We start from the raw sequence: 20,300 nt of genomic DNA on the forward strand, positions 1-20,300 counted from the left end.
CCACTAACCCAGCCAGTGTACCAGTTATGGCATTCACATTAGAAATATCCTTTTCCAATGCATCCATTCTGCTAAAGATTCCCTCTGCTGTTTGCTTTGAAAAGAGACACTGGTCACATAAAAGCTCCCTTTTTTAAAAGAAAAAGATGGGAAACACAAGCTCCTGGCCCTGTCGCCTTGTGGGCTCCTCCTGTGCCTGCCCGGTAATTGGGGCAGAATCCAGTTGCCCCCACATTTTTCCCTTCCCCAGACAACCGGGAGGAGGGGGCATGAAGAGAATGAAGTAGAAATGAAGAAACTGGAGGGCGGAGGCAGCCAACAGGAAAACTGTGGAAAAAACTCACTCAGAAAGATGATCCAGCAAACAGGGTGAAGGAGAGGACTAGACAAAGGGAAAATCCTCACAAAACAAGCACTCAAGCAAGTGTTTTGCTCCACACACAGAGAGAGACATGAAGACCCAACCATCCCTTGCAGCAGGCAGGGTCAGTCCAGAGAAAGACGGGATGACTCCTCCCTTCTGGAGAGGACATTGCAAGTTGAAGACCCTGCCTGCCTCCAGTAGGAGAGCTATCCCTATCCCTGCTCAAATCGCTTCTGAGGTGTTAACTTATACAGTGGTGCCTCGCAAGACGAAATTAATTCGTTCTGTGAGTTTCTTCGTCTTGCGGATTTTTCGTCTTGCGAAGCACGGATGCACCCTTGTACTGTATTATGAACATTATTACAGTACTCCTTTTATAATGGGATAGCGGGCAAAGCACAAAGCGGGTCGCTCCCCAGCAGGAGGAGTTTCCCCAGCCTGGAGGATCTGTTGCCAGGAAGAGGCAAAGACACCCCCTCGCACCTCCCCATGAAAACAGCCCCCCTTACTCTGTCGCCAAGCCTTGCCGCGTCTTCGCTCCGCCAAACCGCGTCCCACATCAAAGCCCCAGCCCACTCCTCTCCCTCTCTCTCCACGAGGCGCCAAAGGAAGTTCGAGCCCAGGAACCGAGGGCGGACGCACGAAGCGCCCGGCGCGGACTCTCCCTTGCTCCCCCCGTTACCTTGCGCCACGCCACCGGGCTCCCCACAGTCTCGGCAGCTGCTCCCGGCTTCTTCCCACCCCCGCAAAGGCGCCTTCGCGGCGGCCCAAGCGCAGTGGATGCCTCCTCCTCCTTGGTCCCCCTCCTCCTGCCTTCGTGCAGTTAGGGCAAAATGGAGCAGCCACGTGGGGAGGGGGGGGGGAGAGAGAGGCAGAGGCGGCGCAGAGACCCAGCCAGATCCGCTGGATCCCAGCCCACCTGCCTCCTCTGTGCCCTCTCCAGAAGAGGATCCCTCTGCATCGTTCTGCTAGATCCCGCTTCTGTTGCGCCCAAGTCTGTTATTTGTTCTTTGGCTCCTTCTGCAGTTTTTCTTTCATGCGCTTTTACGCACACGCTCTGTCTCCGGAGTCTCTCTCTCTCTCTCTTGTATCGGGTTACTCTGCTCGGAACTCAGGACTAATTGTCGTGCTTGCGATCGCGCTTGGAAGAGATTTGCTCCCGCTGTTTTCTTGCCTTGTGTTCGTTTGCGGAGCGAGACGCTCTCCTTCCCCAAGGCTGAAACTGGAAAAGGTAGGTCGCTCCCTCGCTCGCTCCCTGCCAGCCCAGTTCCCGCTTCAAACTTGGTACAGTATGAACGGTTTTAAGAAAAAGGAAACAAACTCGCAAGACGTTTCGTCTTGGGAAGCAAACCCATAGGGAAAATCGTCTTGAGAAGCACCTCAAAAACCGCAAAACCTTTCGTCTAGCGAGTTTTTCGTCTTACGAGGCATTCGTCTTGCAGGGCACCACTGTAATGCTAAAACTATGCAATGCATTACTGAACATTTCAGCTGCTGAGCTCATCCATACGCTTAAATGAAGCATAATTCTGCCAATGTTTCAACACATTAGAATAAAATGCCACATAAAAGACTATTGTCACACTTTGTGGTTTAGTCGGGTCCGACTCTTCGTGACCCCCTGGACCAGAGCACGCCAGGCACTCCTGTCTTCCACTGCCTCCCGCAGTTTGGTCAAACTCATGCTGGTAGCTTCGAGAACACTGTCCCACCATCTCGTCCTCTGTCGTCCCCTTCTCCTTGTGCCCTCCATCTTTCCCAACATCAGGGTCTTTTCCAGGGAGTCTTCTTTTCTCATGAGGTGGCCAAAGTATTGGAGCCTCAGCTATTTCCCCGCAATTATTTAGAATTTTAAAGGTGGAAACAGTGCTAGCAATTTTGAAATCTTGTTTTCCCTCACAAATGTTTTATCACACTTTCTCCAAACTCTGGGGTTAAATTAGGCCTTATTCTTATTTTTTAGATGAATTTGGTCTATGGGTACTAAAAGCTGATTCAAAACTCTGGTTTCTCTTCAGATCGTATAATTTTTTCGCCTTTTACATTTCTTTCTTTTTTAAAACTTTTATTTTGCTTTAAACAAGTTTATATAAATATAGACAACCAAAATTACAAAGGAAAATTCCTTAATAGTAATGAAAAAAACTAACAAAAACTGCAAAAAATATTGAAGTACATGGCACCGAACATAAGGAACTATGGGAAAGATAAAAGAAAAGAAAAGAGAAAAAAGAAAAAAGAAAGAAAAAGGAAGCTGAGCCAAAGCAGGAAAGCTCATCTATTGTACACTTCCGTCAAGCTCGCAACAGATCATTACTCTTATCAATTCTCTCTATCTGCATTCCAAAGGAATCCTTCATCTTGGTATCAGGGAACATTTCTCTATGCGGTATCATTCTAAACATAGCCAGATCTTTCTTGTTGAGCCCTTGTCCCCTAAATGATTATTTAAACATTCCCATTCTTCTTTCACCAATTTTTTAGGTTTATCTCTTATTGCATCTGTCAGCTTTGCGAGCTCCAAGTCCTCACACAATTTGACTACCCATTCCTCTTTAGTGGGTGTATTTTTATCTTTCCAGTGTTTTGCCACTGTAACCCTTGCTGCTGACGTTGCATACATAAATAGCCTAGTTTTGTTTTTGGGAATATTATCTGAAACCATTCCTAGTAAAAATTCTTCCGGTTTCTTGCTAAATGTGGTTTTTATCAATCTCTTTATCTCTTCATAAATCATATTCCAAAATCTTTGTATCTCTAGACAGGACCACCACATATGGTTGTATGTTCCTATTTACCTATTTACCACATATGGTAGTATGTTCCCTTTTACGTTTCAATCACCTTCAAAACTAGTCCAGAGAGACATATGAAATCATATTAGGTGGAAACCAAGAAAACAAAGGAACTTTGCTTCCAAATGCTACCCTTCCCAAAATCTTGCCTTGTTGAAGTCTTCAGAAGTTGCTCTCATCTCTTTCCATGTCTTATTCAGCAGCTGGATGCAAATGCAGAAGAACTCTTCAAATGACCGGTCGTGCGTGAAGAACATTGGGTGGAAATCATTGCAGGTCTCACTTGCTAAATATGAATAAATTAAAAGAAAAAAGTATTAATATGTGATTGACGAGGAGATCCTCCTAGAATAATATACAGCAACAATATAATTAACTGGCTTGAGGTAATAAGCAGTGAGTGAACAGGTCAGAGCAATTTGAGAATTACTAAACAAAAGGCACCACCTCTTCTGGGGGGAAAAAGTGCTGGTTGTTTTAATTTAATAACCCATTCTTCACCCTAAATTCCCAGGGCAGGTTATAACAATATAAAATACAACATTAAAAGGGTGTTTTTTAAAAAACAAAACAAAACTTAGAATTACAAAAACAGCAAAAAATAGGGTGAGCTCTAAAAATATACACCCTTTAAAGTGTAATTTCTTGAACTACAACTGTACAAATATATAAAAAAGTAAAAAAACTTGTCCAGTAGCACCTTAGAGACCAACTCTAAGTTTGTTCTTGGTATAAGCTTTTGTGTGCATGCACACTTCTTCAGATACCTGAATCTACAACTGTACATTTCACCTTATCACAAGTTAATTCCTTTTTTGAGGCTCCTCTAAATTTATGGAATTTATGGAACCAGATACAAGTCCAAAGATCCAACAGCAAAGCAGGCCTTTGGAGCAGCTCACCCTCTTGGTGGGCTCTACTACATGTTGAAGGGTCACCTCATAGTTCTTCCATCTACCTAAACGAGGGCAGAGATGGCCAATGTGCCTCCTGAACCAGGGCCTAATTCTCACAAGCAGTGATGGTGCAATGGCCATCTGCTTCCAGGCTATGTACCTCTTCAGAACACAGGTGGGAGCTCACATGACTGAATACTCTAAGTTCATATGATAAAATCCCTGTACACACAAAACCAGATGTTAGAGAGGAGAGACCAACCCTAGTCTTCTCTTTGACATTCTACTATTCTTTGTTCAGGGATTTTTAGAGAGTATTCCTCATGCATGTGTACCCCCAACTCACATTCCAAAAAAATAGAGATTAGAAACTAGATGTATTGCCCATCTGTTTTTTTGGGATGACAAGATCTACACAAATTATTTTGGAGGGGCGTTTGGCATAGTGATGGTCAGCTGGATTGGTCAGTGGACTTGGAAATGGCATGATCTTTGAGATATAGTTGCTATTCTTGCTTATGGTTGGTGTTTGAACCTTCCCTCTCCCACGGTTGTTACTAAACCATTTTACAATCTGTGACTTTAATCACCAGGATGCCCTCACGGAACAGAGGCCCAAAAACCTTTCTAACGGTGCCATGTTCCAATTACAAAGTTAAATTATAAATGCAAGTTTTAATTATCATGTCAGATGGATTGAAATCCAATCAAATTCTCCTAGAGATGTGGTTAGGGTGCAAGTTAATTTAATAGTCCGGGCCCAATAACATTTCATTATTTTTCATGGCTGGACTCTCAAGGGGAGTTATGAAAGTCATTGTATTCAAATCTACAAGTTAGGCCTGAGTCATTAAAATAAATGAGTGGTGTCAGGGGCCTCGTTTTCAGGGGTTCGTGGCACCTTCAATTTCCATTCATCCTCACTGCAGCTGTGACTGAACAGCATTCCTGATAATCAGACCTTCCGCCTGTAATTGAACACAACAGTAGCAAAGCCCAAGGGACCTGTGCAGTTGTCATCAACACTATTAAGAACGAGCAGAAATAAAGGCACTGCCGCAAACATGGGAATGAAACCAGGCAATGGCCTTGGGATATCAAGGTCTTTTTAAAATTAAATTTCTCACATCTTCAGCAGCTCAGTTTTGCATCTTACAAATGCAAATGAAAACAAATGAAAACAAAAAGTGAGGGAAGTATAGATCAGAGAGACTGGAAAAGAAGAAGAAGAAGAAGAAGAAGAAGAAGAAGAAGAAGAAGAGGAAGAGGAAGAAGAAGAAGAGGTGTTATGGCTCCAGTGAGTCTTCCTCAATGGCTTATTTCACCTGTTTCCTTATAAGATGCTCAAAGACCATCCATTTTAAGGGACCTTACAGGGCACAGCTTTGAGCAGCTTATAAGGAAGGGAGCAGGATAAACCCCTCAGGAAGGCTTAGTTGAGCTGAAATGCATATGGCTTACATAATAAACATTCATCCTCGGAAAGCAAATAGTTTATGGACCAGCTCAAAAAAACGAAATTTCAGATTCCAGTACCAACACTAAATTGGGGAGGACATATTTTGCTAATGAATCCTTAGGTGATCAGCTCAAGATTCTTTTGCTCAGAAACTGATTCTTATTTAAACCGTAGAACTGACAATTGGAAAAGTGGGATTGTGGTACCTTAAAATAATGTCTCGCTATGTTCAGAAATGGTAGGCATTTGATACAGCGGCTGGACTGGAGGTTGGGAAAGGGAGATGAACAAACAGATGCTCTTGTCTGCCATGTGTGACTAACTTTATATAAATGCAGGCAGAAACTGTAGAACATCTTTCCCCAGCATACTAGCCAAAGCCTAAGTCCAATTCAACACCAACATCAATTTCCAGACAGTATTACTTCAGATTTCAGCTGTCTGTTGGGTGGCCATGGGGTGGTAGTGATGGGAGACTGCATTGTTGAATGCTCACCGGTTTGCCATTTAAAAATGCTCCTTGCATGTAGAAAACTAGATGTTAGGGAGAAGAGCATTCAAATATGGAATTTAGCATCTCATACTATGAAATGGTACAAGCTAGGATAACTGTAGCAGATGACCTTCTGTATGTGCACACTAAATCTCAGACTGAACATATTCAGAAGAATTTTGACATAGTACTTGTACTTAGTGGGCATTTTGTTTCATTGAATTTACTTTGAAAAACAACAACTGCTGCCTTCCACCCCACTCTCTTGGCATGAGAAAAGCTAGAAATCAAAACTGCTAGATTGCATATTTTCAAAATAGTTTTTCATCCCAGCACCCCTAGGTGTAACCTGGAACCTGCATAGTAGCCAGGAGTGACTAGTCTATTAACCCTCTTCCCATACACCATCTTGAAACTGAAACCAAGGCAGAAAGTATGGCTTTAACATGAAGCCATGTTTTTCTTTTTTTCTTCCTCCTCCTTGCTTTCTCAAAACCTTGCACACCATGTTGCGATGTTTTGGTTGGCCTTATAAAAGTAGCCCTTGTGATGAGCTTTCTGGGTTTTCTTATGAGCCAACCTGACTACCTGTGCTTTTTAGTTTCTTGTGTTATTTTTTTCATGCTTTGCCTTAAACCACTTCATAGCTAGGGGGGAAAACCCTAATCAGGATGCTCTGTGGAATTTCCTAAGAATAGTCAGCTATCATTTCCTATCAAATCAGCTCATTCTCTGAGTGGTTATTCATACAGTATTTCAAAGCATGTATTTCTTTTGGTTCCTGAGTTAGAGCAGTCTATAGCCTTCACCCAGGGGCAGGGTGGTGGACTGTATTCAGTAGATCCTAAGGCTGTGTAGAAATCGAGGGAAACTACCATATTTTTCGCTCTATAACACGCACCTGACCATAACACGCACATAGTTTTTAGAGGAGGAAAACAAGAAAAAAAATATTCTAAACCAAACAGTGGATGTATGATTTTTGTGGTTCATGCTGCGGCCACAGACATGTGATCTGACGGTGAGTTTGGGGTAGCCCAATGCAAAAATCCTGAGGATCCATGTGGATCCATGCTTTGTAACCATGTTTTTGCACCACTGTGGCCCCAGGCAACAGTGGGTGCGTGATTTTTTTTTGGTGCAGGCTGTAACCATGGATCCTCTGCTCACGACTGCAGCAGATCCCCCCGTCATCCATAGGCATTCGCTCTATAACACGCACAGACATTTCCCCTTACTTTCTAGGAGGAAAAAAGTGAGTGTTATGGTGCAAAAAATACAGTATTTCAATGCGGTTGAGGCATACAAGAAGCCTTCTGATGTCGCAGTGTATCATTATAATTGCTACCAAAGTGTAAAAACTGCTATTGTCTCGCATTTCACTGATGTCATAAGGATTCTATAAAGTCTTGGGCTTCAGCTGAAATAATATGCAAAGCAAATCTTGGTAGGATAAAAATATAACAAAAGGTACCCTGAGGAATTTTAAGCATTAACAGGAGGAGGTCTGAAGCAATGGCAAGGAAAGTGAGAGTGGCATGAACACTATGAAAATTCTTACTACTATAACTGCTTTCATGCAGTTTTAGACATGTCTCTATATTAAAATCTTGCTGAATTTAGTGGAAGTGGATGCTATTATCAATCTACAAAGACAGTTGCATATAGCAGTAATTCTGAAGCAAGATTTCCCCACATACTTCAAAATGACATTGTCGGAAGCCAGAAACGGTCACTGAGGCATTGTTACGACCTGAGTTTTTAATGTGGTCATTTTTATTACACTGGAACAAAAAGTTAACTTAAAATACAAGTCAGTAACTCTTTTAACTTTGATAAGAACACATGAGCTAGAAACATACTGACCAAATTTTATTCATGAAAAGCTTCTTTTTTGTTAGCTGTGAATCAAGAATAAGTAATATTTTGAGCATTATATGAAGGAAAAAGAAGAGGAATTGGCTGGTACCAGCAAATGTATTTTGGGGTTTCCTCCAGCACTTGCTCCATCCCAACTTTACTTATTAAAACTATTTATAGACTACTTCCCAGCCATGGGTCCTGAAGTGGTTTAGAGAATATAATTACAACACTAAAATGTTATAAACATGAAAAATCAAGTATTAATATATATAAAAAATCAGAATAAACCGCAAACAAAAAATCAGCGATATACACAATACCTAAAATAGGCCAACAAGCTACTTGGGTAAAATCTGAGCTAACAATATTTGTTCTTAACAGTCTTTAGAAGCACCCTACTGCAGGTGCTTCCCGTATAAAGCAGGAGAGAGTCAACTCTTCACACATGTGGCTTGTTTCCTAGGTACCTTGATTTCTTTAAGAAAAAAAAACCATCTAGTTTCAAGACTAAGCAAAGAACAAGTCTAGGATTCCCCTCTCTCTCTCTCTCTCTCTCTCTCTCTCTCTCTCTCTCTCTCTCATATCATATAGGTATCAGAGAAGTGACAATTGCGAGGAAGGTCTCAATGAAATTTGAAAAGGTGCAATGTAGCCTAAAACATTATCCAGAGTGGTTCACAGAAACTACAATTCCGGTCTACACACATAGCCTTAACCTGTCCTCCTACTGTCTGATCCACTCACACTGTCTTTGGAGATCAACCTCTTTTGCATGACATGGCTGACCTTCATATTGACCCAACTGCCTAGCAAGCCAGCAACTGGCGTTGTCATGGTTTCACTCAACTCACAGTAATGATTGTGACAGCAGCCAAAGCCCAACCAATCCCTGCCAGCTCATCTGCATGCTTGGTTTAGTAAAGATAGAAGGAGACATGCAGAAAAAGGACACTGGTTAAACTGACCAGGTTGTTGTACCCAATCTGTACAAGGTATACTTTGCCATTATTACCCATATGGCAAATACTGGCTGGCCTAGACCAAGTCAGACTAATGGTCCATCTTGAATAGCGCTGCTGCCTACCCTGATCTGGCAGGAGCTATCAGGTGTATCAGGCAGGTGTCTTTCCTAGCCTGACACCTGGTGATGCCAGAAATTGAACCTAGGACTCTTGCATGCAAACAGCTGCTCTACCAGTGAGCCCTCAACCCCTCTAAATGTATTGTGCAAGCATAGTTAGTCATGGGGAATGGCCATCTGGATTCAGGCATGGCACAATCCAGAACTCAAATCCACAGCAAATCTTGAACTGGCAACCTAAGAACTGCAGGGCAAACATTCTCCTTGTGGGTCACCACACACAACATCCAAGTGTTCTTTCAAAAAATAAAAAAAAAGTTTGGAGATGAATTAGTATATAGGTCCAGACTGAGGCTATCCTCTTCCCAAGTGTCCAAGGTATTTGTAGAATATTTTGTCAAAACATACGCGGGTGGTGCTGTGGTCTAAACCACTGAGCCTCTTGGGTTTGCCGATCAGAAGGTCGGCGGTTCAAATCCCCGCGACGGGGTGAGCTCCCGTTGCTCGGTCCCTGCTCCTGCCAACCTAGCAGTTCAAAAGCATGCCAAAAAGTGCAAGTAGATAAATAGGTACCGCTCCGGCGGGAAGGTAAATCGTGTCTCCGTGTGCTGCTCTGGTTTTGGTGTTCCGTTGCACCAGATGCGGCTTAGTCATGCTGGCCACATGACCTGGAAAAACTGCGGACAAACACCGGCTCCCTCGGCCAGTAAAGCGAGATGAGCGCTGCAACCCCAGAGTCGTCTGCGACTGGACTTAACTGTCAGGGGTCCTTTACCTGTACTTTATTTATTTATTTTGGTCAAAACATAATCTTCAATCATACACCCCTTTGAAGGAGATTGCCAAAATAATAGTACAGTGGTACCTTGGGTTACATAGGCTTCAGGTTACATAAGCTTCAGGTTACAGACTCTGCTAACCCAGAAATTGTACCTCGGGTTAAGAACTTTGCTTGAGGATGAAAACAGAAATCGTGCTCCGGTGGCGGTGCGGCAGCAGCAGGAGGCCCCATTAGCTAAAGTGGTGCTTCAGGTTAAGAACAGACCTCTGGAACGAATTAAGTCCTTAACCCGAGGTACCACTGTAATATGAAAAAGCAAGGTCAAAGTCTGCAAAGGCTCAGCCTCCCTTTCCACCTGAATTAAGGGGAGGAGGAAAATGGTGGGGGAGGAAAACCTCTGAAACTCTTCTGTTTCCACACAATGAAGGGTGCAAGCAAATCTAGAGCAGGCCTGCAACTGCTTGTGACCTCCCCAAGCCAAATGCTTGAATGCAAATGGTCAAATGCTGTTTGGTTCTGTTATCTCATTTTCATATTGTTGCTGGCAGGAAACTGAGTTTGCCTACCGCATTCTGAACACTTGAGGCCCATGGCTGGTTCTGTACAAAGCCACAGGGAAGCAATTCAGGTGGGATCTACATTAGTTTGCCCTCAGGTGATAAAATGTTAATAGTCCCCACAAAAATCTGATACTAGTAGCATCTCTATCTAAAAGCACCATCCAAGTCAAAATATAGATTAAGATTGCAAGGGTACAGAAATGGTAAACTGGGCCTATAATCCCTCCTCATTTCTTGCCTTCTTTATTCATCCCCTTTCAGTCTTCACATAAGATGCACGTTAAAAAATCATTGTAGAGAACAGCCAAGGCCATTCTTTCAAATACCCAGCAGAAACAACAGTAATCGACAAGAAAGAATGATTTTGCAAGTGAGCAGTAGCGAGGAGACTGAAAGCAGGAAAAACCAAGGAGCAGATGGGGAAGGTGGCAAACCAAGCCAAGAAGGAGACAGTTCTAAGGCACATATGCTGCCTTGAATTATTCAAGGTTACGATCTAAAAGGGAATTTATTACAAACGAGTATTGCCAGGTGCCAAAAATTCGCCGGAAGTTAGCTGGGATCTTATTACCCTGCAGCCCCACTGTATTTAACTGACATCCCTTACTGCAAACCTCATTCATGGAGATGGAATGGGTATGAGGCAAAGAACAGGAGATGATTTTGCAATGTAAAATTGTCCTGCTGGCAGCTCCATGCGCTATTTGTTATTGTCACAGATCTTATGCCTGGTGTCTTTTGAGTTGCTATGTGCATGCCAATTTTACATCAGCTTCAGTCCTGAAAGAGCCATTGGGTGTCTTCCCAAATGCCTGAGGAATACTTGAAGAGTGAAACTTACTTGAAGACCAACATTTTGCTACTCAAGAGAGATATTTGCTTAGACATCAATAAACAGGATATAAAGCTCATGTCAACAAAAAGTTACATATCAGGCCTCAGATTAGGCCTGCACAATTCTTTATCCGCTAAACAAAAAATGAAGTCTATCAACCCAATGCCACCAGCTCGTTAGGGCCTTGATAAATCAGCTGTTTTTGCTAATGCCTGTGATGACCAAAATAGAAGGGTTGTTAAGAACCTAGCAGGCAACATTATATGAATATTGGGCTATGTGTGGCTTGGAAGGTCAAAAGCCTTTGCATTGGGACCTATGCATATTGAGCCTAACTGGGTAAGTCCAAACTTTGAACACTTTGATTTTGTGGGACAGAAACTACCTGGAGGCTTGTATGAAAATTTGACCATCTCAGAAGCAAACAGTGGTGGGACTCAGGTGTGGGCTGGACTTGTACAATCTTGTTCTTTAACTACATATTTACCTGTGCAAAGTACTATGTGAAACGATGTTGAAAAGCCAGAGATGGTCCAAAAACAAGTCTACAGTTTGCTCAGGCACCAAGTCATTATTGTGCTGGAACATCTGCAGTAATTCTGCCGCCCAGCTCATCAGCTGGTCCACATAGCTTCCAAAATAGATGCCTGAGGAAAGGGTTGCCCAAGATTGCCCAGGGGACTCATTAAATCAATATGTCCTTAAGGCACTCGGCTATCAACCGGAGCCTAGCTGTTACTATAAACCTGTTCTTGCCTAGGAGACTCCTAAGAGAGGGTTAGCTGTACAAAATCTCTCGCCCAAGGGCAAATTCCTTGAGAACGCAACTGAACTTCATTTTCGATGATATATCCACACTGCACATGAACTGGCAGAATTGACTGAACAACCTCTGGATATAATCTAAACAATTATTTCCTTGACAAGGAAATGAGAAGTGTGTGCATGTGTAGGCATAATTAAAAACCCACATGGCAAATGATACTGAGTTTGGCTTGGGGAAATCCACCACACGTTTAATTCTAAAAATCTGACAACCTAGTTATGTTATTAAGGATGACTCTCCAAGCTGCATTCATGAGGAAACTGTGAATCACAATGCAGAAAATTCCTCTGATATTGTGAGATGTTTCAGAAGTACATATAGGTCTATCACATATATTATATTATCAGGACAATGGCAGGAAGCTGGTTTTAGCTAGATTCCAAGTGTTCTTGCCATCCTCTTTTGCTAAATTGTAAAAAGGTTCTTAATGTTGTATATATTCTCCTTCACATTATTGTCAACTGGAAAAAAGATTAAATGCAGAATAGGCTGAGCATTGCAGGTTTCATCACACGTTGAGAGCCCGGTAACTGCCCTTGAGCAGAAACATGAAAATTCTGATATATTCATTCTGTACAAATTGTGTTATCTAAAATAAGCCTCCCGCTTTGCTAATATAAGGATTACTTTATGTTGGTCATATTGCATAAGATCTACAGGTGTAATGCTAGAAAAGAATTGGCCTGGATTCCATTTGCTTCTTCTTTGTCTCTTGATGCCTTTGTGTCACTGGAGATACTTTGCTTCCTCCAGTACTATCGTGACTGAACCAATATCATAAGTCCCAAAAATGGACATGGGGCACAATGAGAGACCCTATAGACCTTATGAATGCCTCAGTGCTTTTTGTTTCCACTCCATCATACAGTGTTTTCTGACATCCCGTAATGTCTAGGAACATGGCATCTTCAAAATGAGAGTTGAGATTCTCAAGGTTAACTAAATTCCACAGGAGAGAACAGATTCCATGCTTTTAAGGAAAGCCCACCAGCAGACAAAATATACACCTATTAATGTTTGTTGTTGTTGTTTAGTCCTTTAGTCGTGTCCGACTCTTCGTGACCCCATGGACCAGAGCGCGCCAGGCACTCCTGTCTTCCACTGCCTCCCGCCTATTAATATATACATTTATTACATAGTTCCTTATAAATGCAATCAATTAAAAAGCACAGGAGAAAACTTCTCTATGAAAATTACTATTGTTTCCTACAAAGAGTATTTAATCACAAAGAAGAACAGTTGGGAAATACAAATATGATCAAATGACTTATAACCTAACCCTCCATACTGTTTGCCTGCAATCCTGTGATCTTCCTGATCACAGAGTGGGAAACTTGATGATCTTCAGATGTTGCTGGACTACAACTCCCATCCTCCTTGAGGACTGGTCAAGTTTCCTCACCTCTGATCTAGACCAACATGGAATTTAGAATGCTTAGCACGCTGAAGTTTACACCTTCAACAAAGTCTGCAAACAATTAGTTAAGCATAGGAGGATACATTATTTTAACTCATCACATCAAATTAACCAAACAGGCAAAGGCTGAAGTGCCAAAGCAGCTTTTAAATTACAGATTCCTTAAGGGCATTCTCAGTGCATGAACATCTTCACTGATGCCTTTGTTGAGCTTCACACATTTAGAGTTTTATACCTCTTTCTGCCACTAATTAGTACAATTCAGATGAAATCAATGTCACACTTACCAAAGAATTATATTAGCTAGATTGCCATATTGCTTTAACTTGCTAACTCAGAATACCACAGTAACAAACCTCCCTCCCTCTCAAATATCCTAATCAAAGAATTTGAGCCTTTGAATTAACAAATGATACATGTCATTCAGTTCAGGGCCCTTCAATGCTAGAAGGGAGCTTTGTAGATTAGGAGGATAATCCTTCGGGTTTTGGTGAAGACAATACCTTTTCTGAAAGTTTCAGCTTTGTTTGAAACTTTAAAGCATATATAAAAACTTGCTTCCAGATCATGGTTTCTATTGTTTTGGAGACATGGATTGCACTTCCAAACAATCAGCAAAATAGAGTCTTGTGCTACATGTCTGCTTCTGCTTTTTGACTTTTCAGCACTCACATGCAGTGGGTCTAGCAATGGTCATACAATCACAGATATCATCTGCATTAAACAACGGCTAGTACAAATCATAGTTGGCAAATCTATTTCAAACCATGTTTTCTGATTCCGGTTTGTTGACCAATTTCAAACTACAGCTGATCAGTTTGAACAGTTTGCCAAACCTTCATAATATGAACATATGCAACCATTAACTCTAATTACTACTAGAGCTGAGCTGAAAGAGGGAGGTAGTTTTCATTAACATTTTCAGACACTGAAAATGTGCAGGTGCGGCTAATTTCTCAGTCAGGAGGCAAACAATAAGAAAGGACTATCTGTGCTGAATTCATCACTTGGTGATGGAGACTTATTACACCATAAGAGCTGTAGTGTGCTCCACTGTAATAGTATTGTTTCCTGCACTAAGGATATCTTAAGTCAAAACTGTTTTCTTTGAAGGATCCTATTGCCATTCCTGTTCTGAATGTTTAATGTAGTGGGAATCGACAACAATTTTAAAACAACATAGATGGAACCAGTTGTGCTAGCTCCGTGCTCAAGTGAAGCAGCAGCTGAAAGTCACATCTTCAACCACTGAAAAAAGAAAATAGAATTAACTGTCTTCAATAAGTATCCGATCTGAGTTGCTGAGGCAACTCAGGATAGCTAGTCTGGAAAAAATTAATAACGTATCAATGCAACTGGCCATAACTACATATTTTTCACTACCCTGGTATTTAAGAAAGGTTCCTTTTCAAGATATGTGTGTAGCAGGTAATGATACTGTCTGTTGTTTCACTTAATAAATGGCACCGTTCAATGGTTTTGGTGAATGACCAAAGAACTTCAGCCTACTGCAAATGTGACTGTGATATATGTTTCACAGTGAACGCAGTGTCCTTTTGGCACAGAAACATTGCCACAAGACAAATTGTGGAAAATAATTGGTTTGGTAACGAAAAGCAACTGTTATCAGAGCTATTCATTTGTTTCCTGTCCAACTTCACTTTGCTCTCCATACAGTAATCAAGGAAATTGTACATAGTTTAAAGATTTAAATATATTGGAAGGCTATATAGTGCTTTTTAAGACGAAGCGTCCCAGCTGAACATTGCAAAGGCCTCATCAGTATTCCAAGAAACTCGCAACTGCCCTGCAATGCAACTACTGTACATTGTGACAGAAAGCACTTCCTTTTAAATGCCCTCATTCATCATTCATGAATGAAGAAGGATGGGTCATACTAGAAGGGCAAATAACTGGAATTCAGAACAGCTGAGTTCTGTTGCTGCCTAAAACAAAACAAAAAATCATATTACAGATATCCTGTGTTGTTAACTTTTACGACACCTTTCCCCCCCTTTTTTTGGCCAGTATGCCATTTTTCTCGATTGCATAAAGATGGTTATTTCTGCTTCAGAAGACTTTACAGTAAAACAGAAATATTTGTTATGGGAAAACAAATCCCTTTACATGTTTCCCGTATTTACCTGCCATGCCGAACTGGCACTGGTCAACAGTTTGTCTTTGCAAAAAGGAAACACCTCTCCGGATTCAAAATGTTTTAACCTCACTGATGTGCATTATACCCAGACACTTGCACACATGTAAAGAAGCACACATGGTGTATGCAGTTATCCTTTGTTATGAGAACGCCCCCTCTTCTTTCTGTGTCTGCCTTGGGTTTCCCGCTCTTGATGATATATTTTCCGTTATAAGACTTGTTCAATCGTTTGTCATGGGACTTGCCCTATCTTCAAGCAGAGTGAAGCCCCACCTCAGACTGCCCATGCTGCTGGCTGGGCACAACACTGAGGTTTCAAAGACACAGCTGTGGGTGCCATGTGGCCTGCCCAGTATTGCCTATGGGAGCCTACTGTCCTTGAGATGTACTATCCCATTGCCTGGATTGAAGAAAGATGCAAGTGCCTGTGAAAGATTGGGAGGACCACAAGTCCTTCAAACAACAAAACATCTCAGGCTGGCTCTGGTTAGCAGCAGCAGTATCATAGACGAGAATTATTATTAGTTCAGACTTGCCAAAAAAGTTGAAAAATATCTTCATGTATGCGACAACGGCCTTGAGAGTTCTGGTAGCACAAGAATGGAAGACCGAAGAAACCCCAACTAAAGAATCATGGCAAGAAAAATTGATGGACTGTGCAGAACTGGCAAAAGTGACATATAAGCTACGGGACAAGGATAACTGTGACTTTAAGGATGAATGGGAACCCTTTACAATGTATCTGAAGACGCAACAAAGCGAACTGGACTCTTTGGCAGGTTTTGAATAAACATTCACAAACTTTTTATTTTTATAATAATCAGCTAAATAGTTTGAGGATCTATATAACTTTGTAACATGCAGAAAACAGCATTCTTAGGGAAACCAAAGACTGGAACTGAGGGAAGTCGGGGGGTGGGGGTGGATGGGTTTTGTGGGGGAGGGGGAGGAAAAATGGGGGGGGGGGTGGAACAAGGATGATGTGTTTTTGGATAATATGTCTTGTTATAATTTTGAATAATTTTTATTTAAAAAAAGAATTATTATTAGTTCAAGTGGGTTTTCACTTTATATGAAAAACCCCTCTTTTCAGGAAGTTTGGCAAATTTCATTCGTTCATGTCAAATATTTGGATGGTGACAGCTTACATTCAAGAACCTGGTGGCCTCAACATTGTCCATCATTATCTAAATGATGTCAGATTCAAAGGTGGGGAAACCTCCCAAACGTATCAAAGCCAATAACTAACTAACCCATAATTACAGAGTTACTTGATTTTATTTTTGCATTAGGAGAACAGCTGCTGAAGACAAATATTTGCATAGCAAAATAATTATGGAGAACAAACGAATGTTAACTATTCCCGTGACTTGAGAGCAACAGCAACGTACACCAATATATTTTTGGAGACTAATCTTTTTGTTTTATTGTGGAAAGATTCACGTATAATGGGAATATGTAAACTACAGTCAAAGTGATGGATCGTTTGTACCAAGAAGATTCTAGCCTTTAAAAAGCCTATTAACTGATCCCTGCTTCGTATGAGTCACTATAGAACATTCCATTAGGATGTATTTTTCTGGGCATGATTTTTCTGTTGCTGATTAATCATTCATCAGTGAGTCAGTCTTCACTACAGAAAAGAAAGGTGTGTGCTTTCTTCTCTAACAGAAGATCACACCCAAACTAAGGATGAGGGAGGCTATTCTGCTCTCCCATATGTTTAAACACAGACCTACACCAACTACACAAGCAGGAGTCTGGTTTTAAGAGCAAAAGGGATGTGTGGCAGTGGAGTACAAAACTCTTATCTCCAGCTGCCTACCCAACCCCTAGGCACTCCTGGGTATGTGGCTGCTTCTTCCCTTCTTCCCAGCACAACTTGCTCTAAAGACTTTCTTTTCCTGTCCCTCAAACACACAGCCCATCACCATGGCACCCTCTGTCTGCCCAGGCCAAGATTCCTCTTAGATGCGCCGTCAACACATTTTGTCACGTTCATGCCTCTATCGCAGGTGAGGCGCTTGGAAGGAAGTTTGGCCTATACTTTTCCACTTGGCCTCCAACCTTCCATTCAATGCTTCAAATAATCAAAACCCTACCACTTATTAATTTCTAGGGGAACCCCCAAATCTATAACAGTATGTTCTTTTGTCTGTCCTCAGTTTCCCAACATTCAGCTTGATTAGGTAACCCTGGCTTCTACTATTATATGTAAGGAAGGAAAACTTCTCCCTAGCCACTTGCTGCACAACATGCATAATTTTATACACCTCGCGTGTATTCTAACTCCCCATTTTTCTAAAAACAAAAGGCCCCATATCTTGTAACTTTTCCCCATAGGCCAGTTGTTTCAGGCAGTTGTTTTATCTCCCTGATCATTTTGGAAGCCCTTTTCTGAACCTTTTCCAGCTCTGCAATATTCTTTCTCGTGTACAACAACCAGAACTGTGTGCACAGTATTAAAAGTGTATCCACACCACAGATTCCTATAAAGACATTAAGATGATGGGTGTTTCAATTCCTTTCCATAACAAGGATGCTGGGGTTTTTTTCTACACAAGCTGCATGCACACTGGCTCAACATTTGCACTGAGCAAACCACCACAGCCCCAAAATCTCTGTCCTGGTCAGTCACTGCCACTGCTTTTGTACAAATTGTGTCCTATTTCTTTTTGCTTCTTCCACTTCAGCATGCACAAAATCCTCAAAGGAAAGGAAAAGAGGTTGCAAAGACAACATAATCTGCTTCCCAAAAGGCAACTATTCCAGTACTGCGATACCCCTCATTTAAACTTTTCCTTTGAAAAGAAATTATTTGCTCAGGAGCCAGAATTAGCTCAGCTACAAAGGGTTTGTATTTCCTTTCAATTATTTAGCCTTATAAACAAGAGCTCTGGACTACACTTTGTCAGGACAGACATAAGAATATTGCCAGGAAACCATTTCATAGAATGAAAACACCCTGTGCACAATTTTAATGGCACTCAATTGTGCCTTAGTTTCTCTGGTTAGTTTCCAGGTAGGCATCAGAGGGACAGGTGAGACACTGAATCCATCTCTAGTGGCCTGGATGGCACAAATGGCCACTTGGCTTTTTCCCTACGATAGCTGCCTTACGGCTGACCCACACACATCTTCATCTGCACTTTTCAGTCACAGGTGTGTGCTTTCCTGGTCCGTGTCTGGGTGCTTTTCGAGGAGGAGGAGGAGGAGGAGGAGGAGGAGGAGGAGGAGGAGGAAGAAGAAGAAGAAGAAGAAGAAGAAGAAGAAGAAGAAGAAGAAGAAGCAGCAGCAGCAGCAGCAGCAGCAGCAGCAGCAGCAGCAGCAGCTCTTAAATGGTCTCAGCAATCCATGGAAAACCCTAATTGCCATTTGTTCCGATTCAGCACTAAAGAGCGGCTTTTCCTGGGGAAAGTGGTGAAGAAAAAATCAAAGGGCTCAGACATGGACTGGGAAAGTGTGGACCTGTGCCTAGAAAACGTGGGGCAAAATATAAGTGTGGATGAGCCCTTAATCGTGGCCATTCCCAGCAGGTCATTATACACCTTATACCTGTATTTGCTTGCTTTCCTCTCCCCTTTCCCTTCTTCTTTTATGGATGTATCTATTAATTTGTAATGTCATTCTGGCACAGATCCATCTGCTTCATTGCTTCTACTTATTAATAAATCAATGTACTCAGGTACACTGAAGTTTTTGGCACAGTGGCAGCGAGGCCCATATCGTGCCACACACTGCTCTTATTGCAAATGCAAGCAAATTCTTTCATCCATGACCTGCTCCCAACTATTCAAGCAGTCTTAAAAAGAGGTCAGGAAGCCAACAGAAACTGGGAACCTAAATAAAGCTTGTAGATCAACACTGTCACCCTGAATGAGGCCAAGTTCAGAGCAGGGAATGTGAACTTATTTAAAGATAACTATGAGAAATGCTGGACAGAAATTAAGAAAGATTTGGAAATATGGTCAAATTTGAGACTTTCCTTGTTAGGTAGAATTGCTGTTATTAAGATGAATGTTTTGCCAAGAATGTTGTTTTTGTTTCAAACATTGCAGATTGTGGACAGAATGGACTGTTTCAAGAAGTGGCAGAAAGATATATCGAGATTTGTCTGGCAGGGCAAAAAGCCCAGAATAAAATTTAAAATATTAACTGATGCAAAAGAAAGAGGGGGGTTTGCCCTGCCGGACTTAAAACTGTATTATGAAGCAGCAGCTTTTTGCTGGCTGAAAGACTGGCTACTTCTTGAGAACACAGACATTTTGGACATAGAAGGGTTCAATAATAGGTTTGGTTGGCACGCATATATATGGTATGACAAGGTAAAAATTCACAAAGGTTTCAAAAATCATATTGTTAGGAAAGCATTATACAATGTTTGGATTCGTTATAAAGATCTGTTGGAAAATAAAACCCCTAGGTGGCTGTCACCAATGGAGGCTAAGGAAGTCAAAAAACTTAATATGGAATCTAAATGGCCAAAATATTGGGAAATTATAGAACAAGAAGGTGGAAATGTGAAATTACAGAGCTATGAGAAACTGAAGTCTAAAGTAAGAGATTGGCTTCATTATTACCAGATAAATGAAGTCTTCAAACAGGACAGGAAAATTGGCTTCCAGGTGGAAAAGTCAAAGTTAGAAACAGAATTGTTAGAACCCAATACGAAAAACCTGTCTAGAATGTATAACTTGCTGCTGAAATGGAATACACAGGATGAAATGGTTAAATCAGCTATGATTAAATGGGCACAGGACATTGGTCATGAC

General features: G+C 41.6%; 1 protein-coding gene across 6 annotated transcripts in view; it reads right to left on the reverse strand.

Moving 5' to 3' along the window:
* The window catches only part of ELMO1 (engulfment and cell motility 1), a 283,672-nt gene that overhangs the window by 102,323 nt on the left and 161,049 nt on the right, over positions 1 to 20,300 (reverse strand). For 4 of the 6 annotated variants that reach the window (XM_053409945.1, XM_053409947.1, XM_053409946.1 and 1 more), the window contains one exon: positions 3,309 to 3,445. In XM_053409945.1, the coding sequence (XP_053265920.1) occupies positions 3,309 to 3,445 (137 nt within the window). Of the gene's footprint in view, positions 1 to 3,308; positions 3,446 to 8,598; positions 8,708 to 20,300 lie in introns of those variants that run through there. The other 2 variants (XM_053409949.1, XM_053409948.1) reach the window with 2 other exon arrangements.

The sequence above is a fragment of the Podarcis raffonei genome, chromosome 12 (genome assembly GCF_027172205.1).
Source record: "Podarcis raffonei isolate rPodRaf1 chromosome 12, rPodRaf1.pri, whole genome shotgun sequence".
Classification (NCBI taxonomy): Eukaryota; Metazoa; Chordata; class Lepidosauria; order Squamata; family Lacertidae; genus Podarcis; species Podarcis raffonei.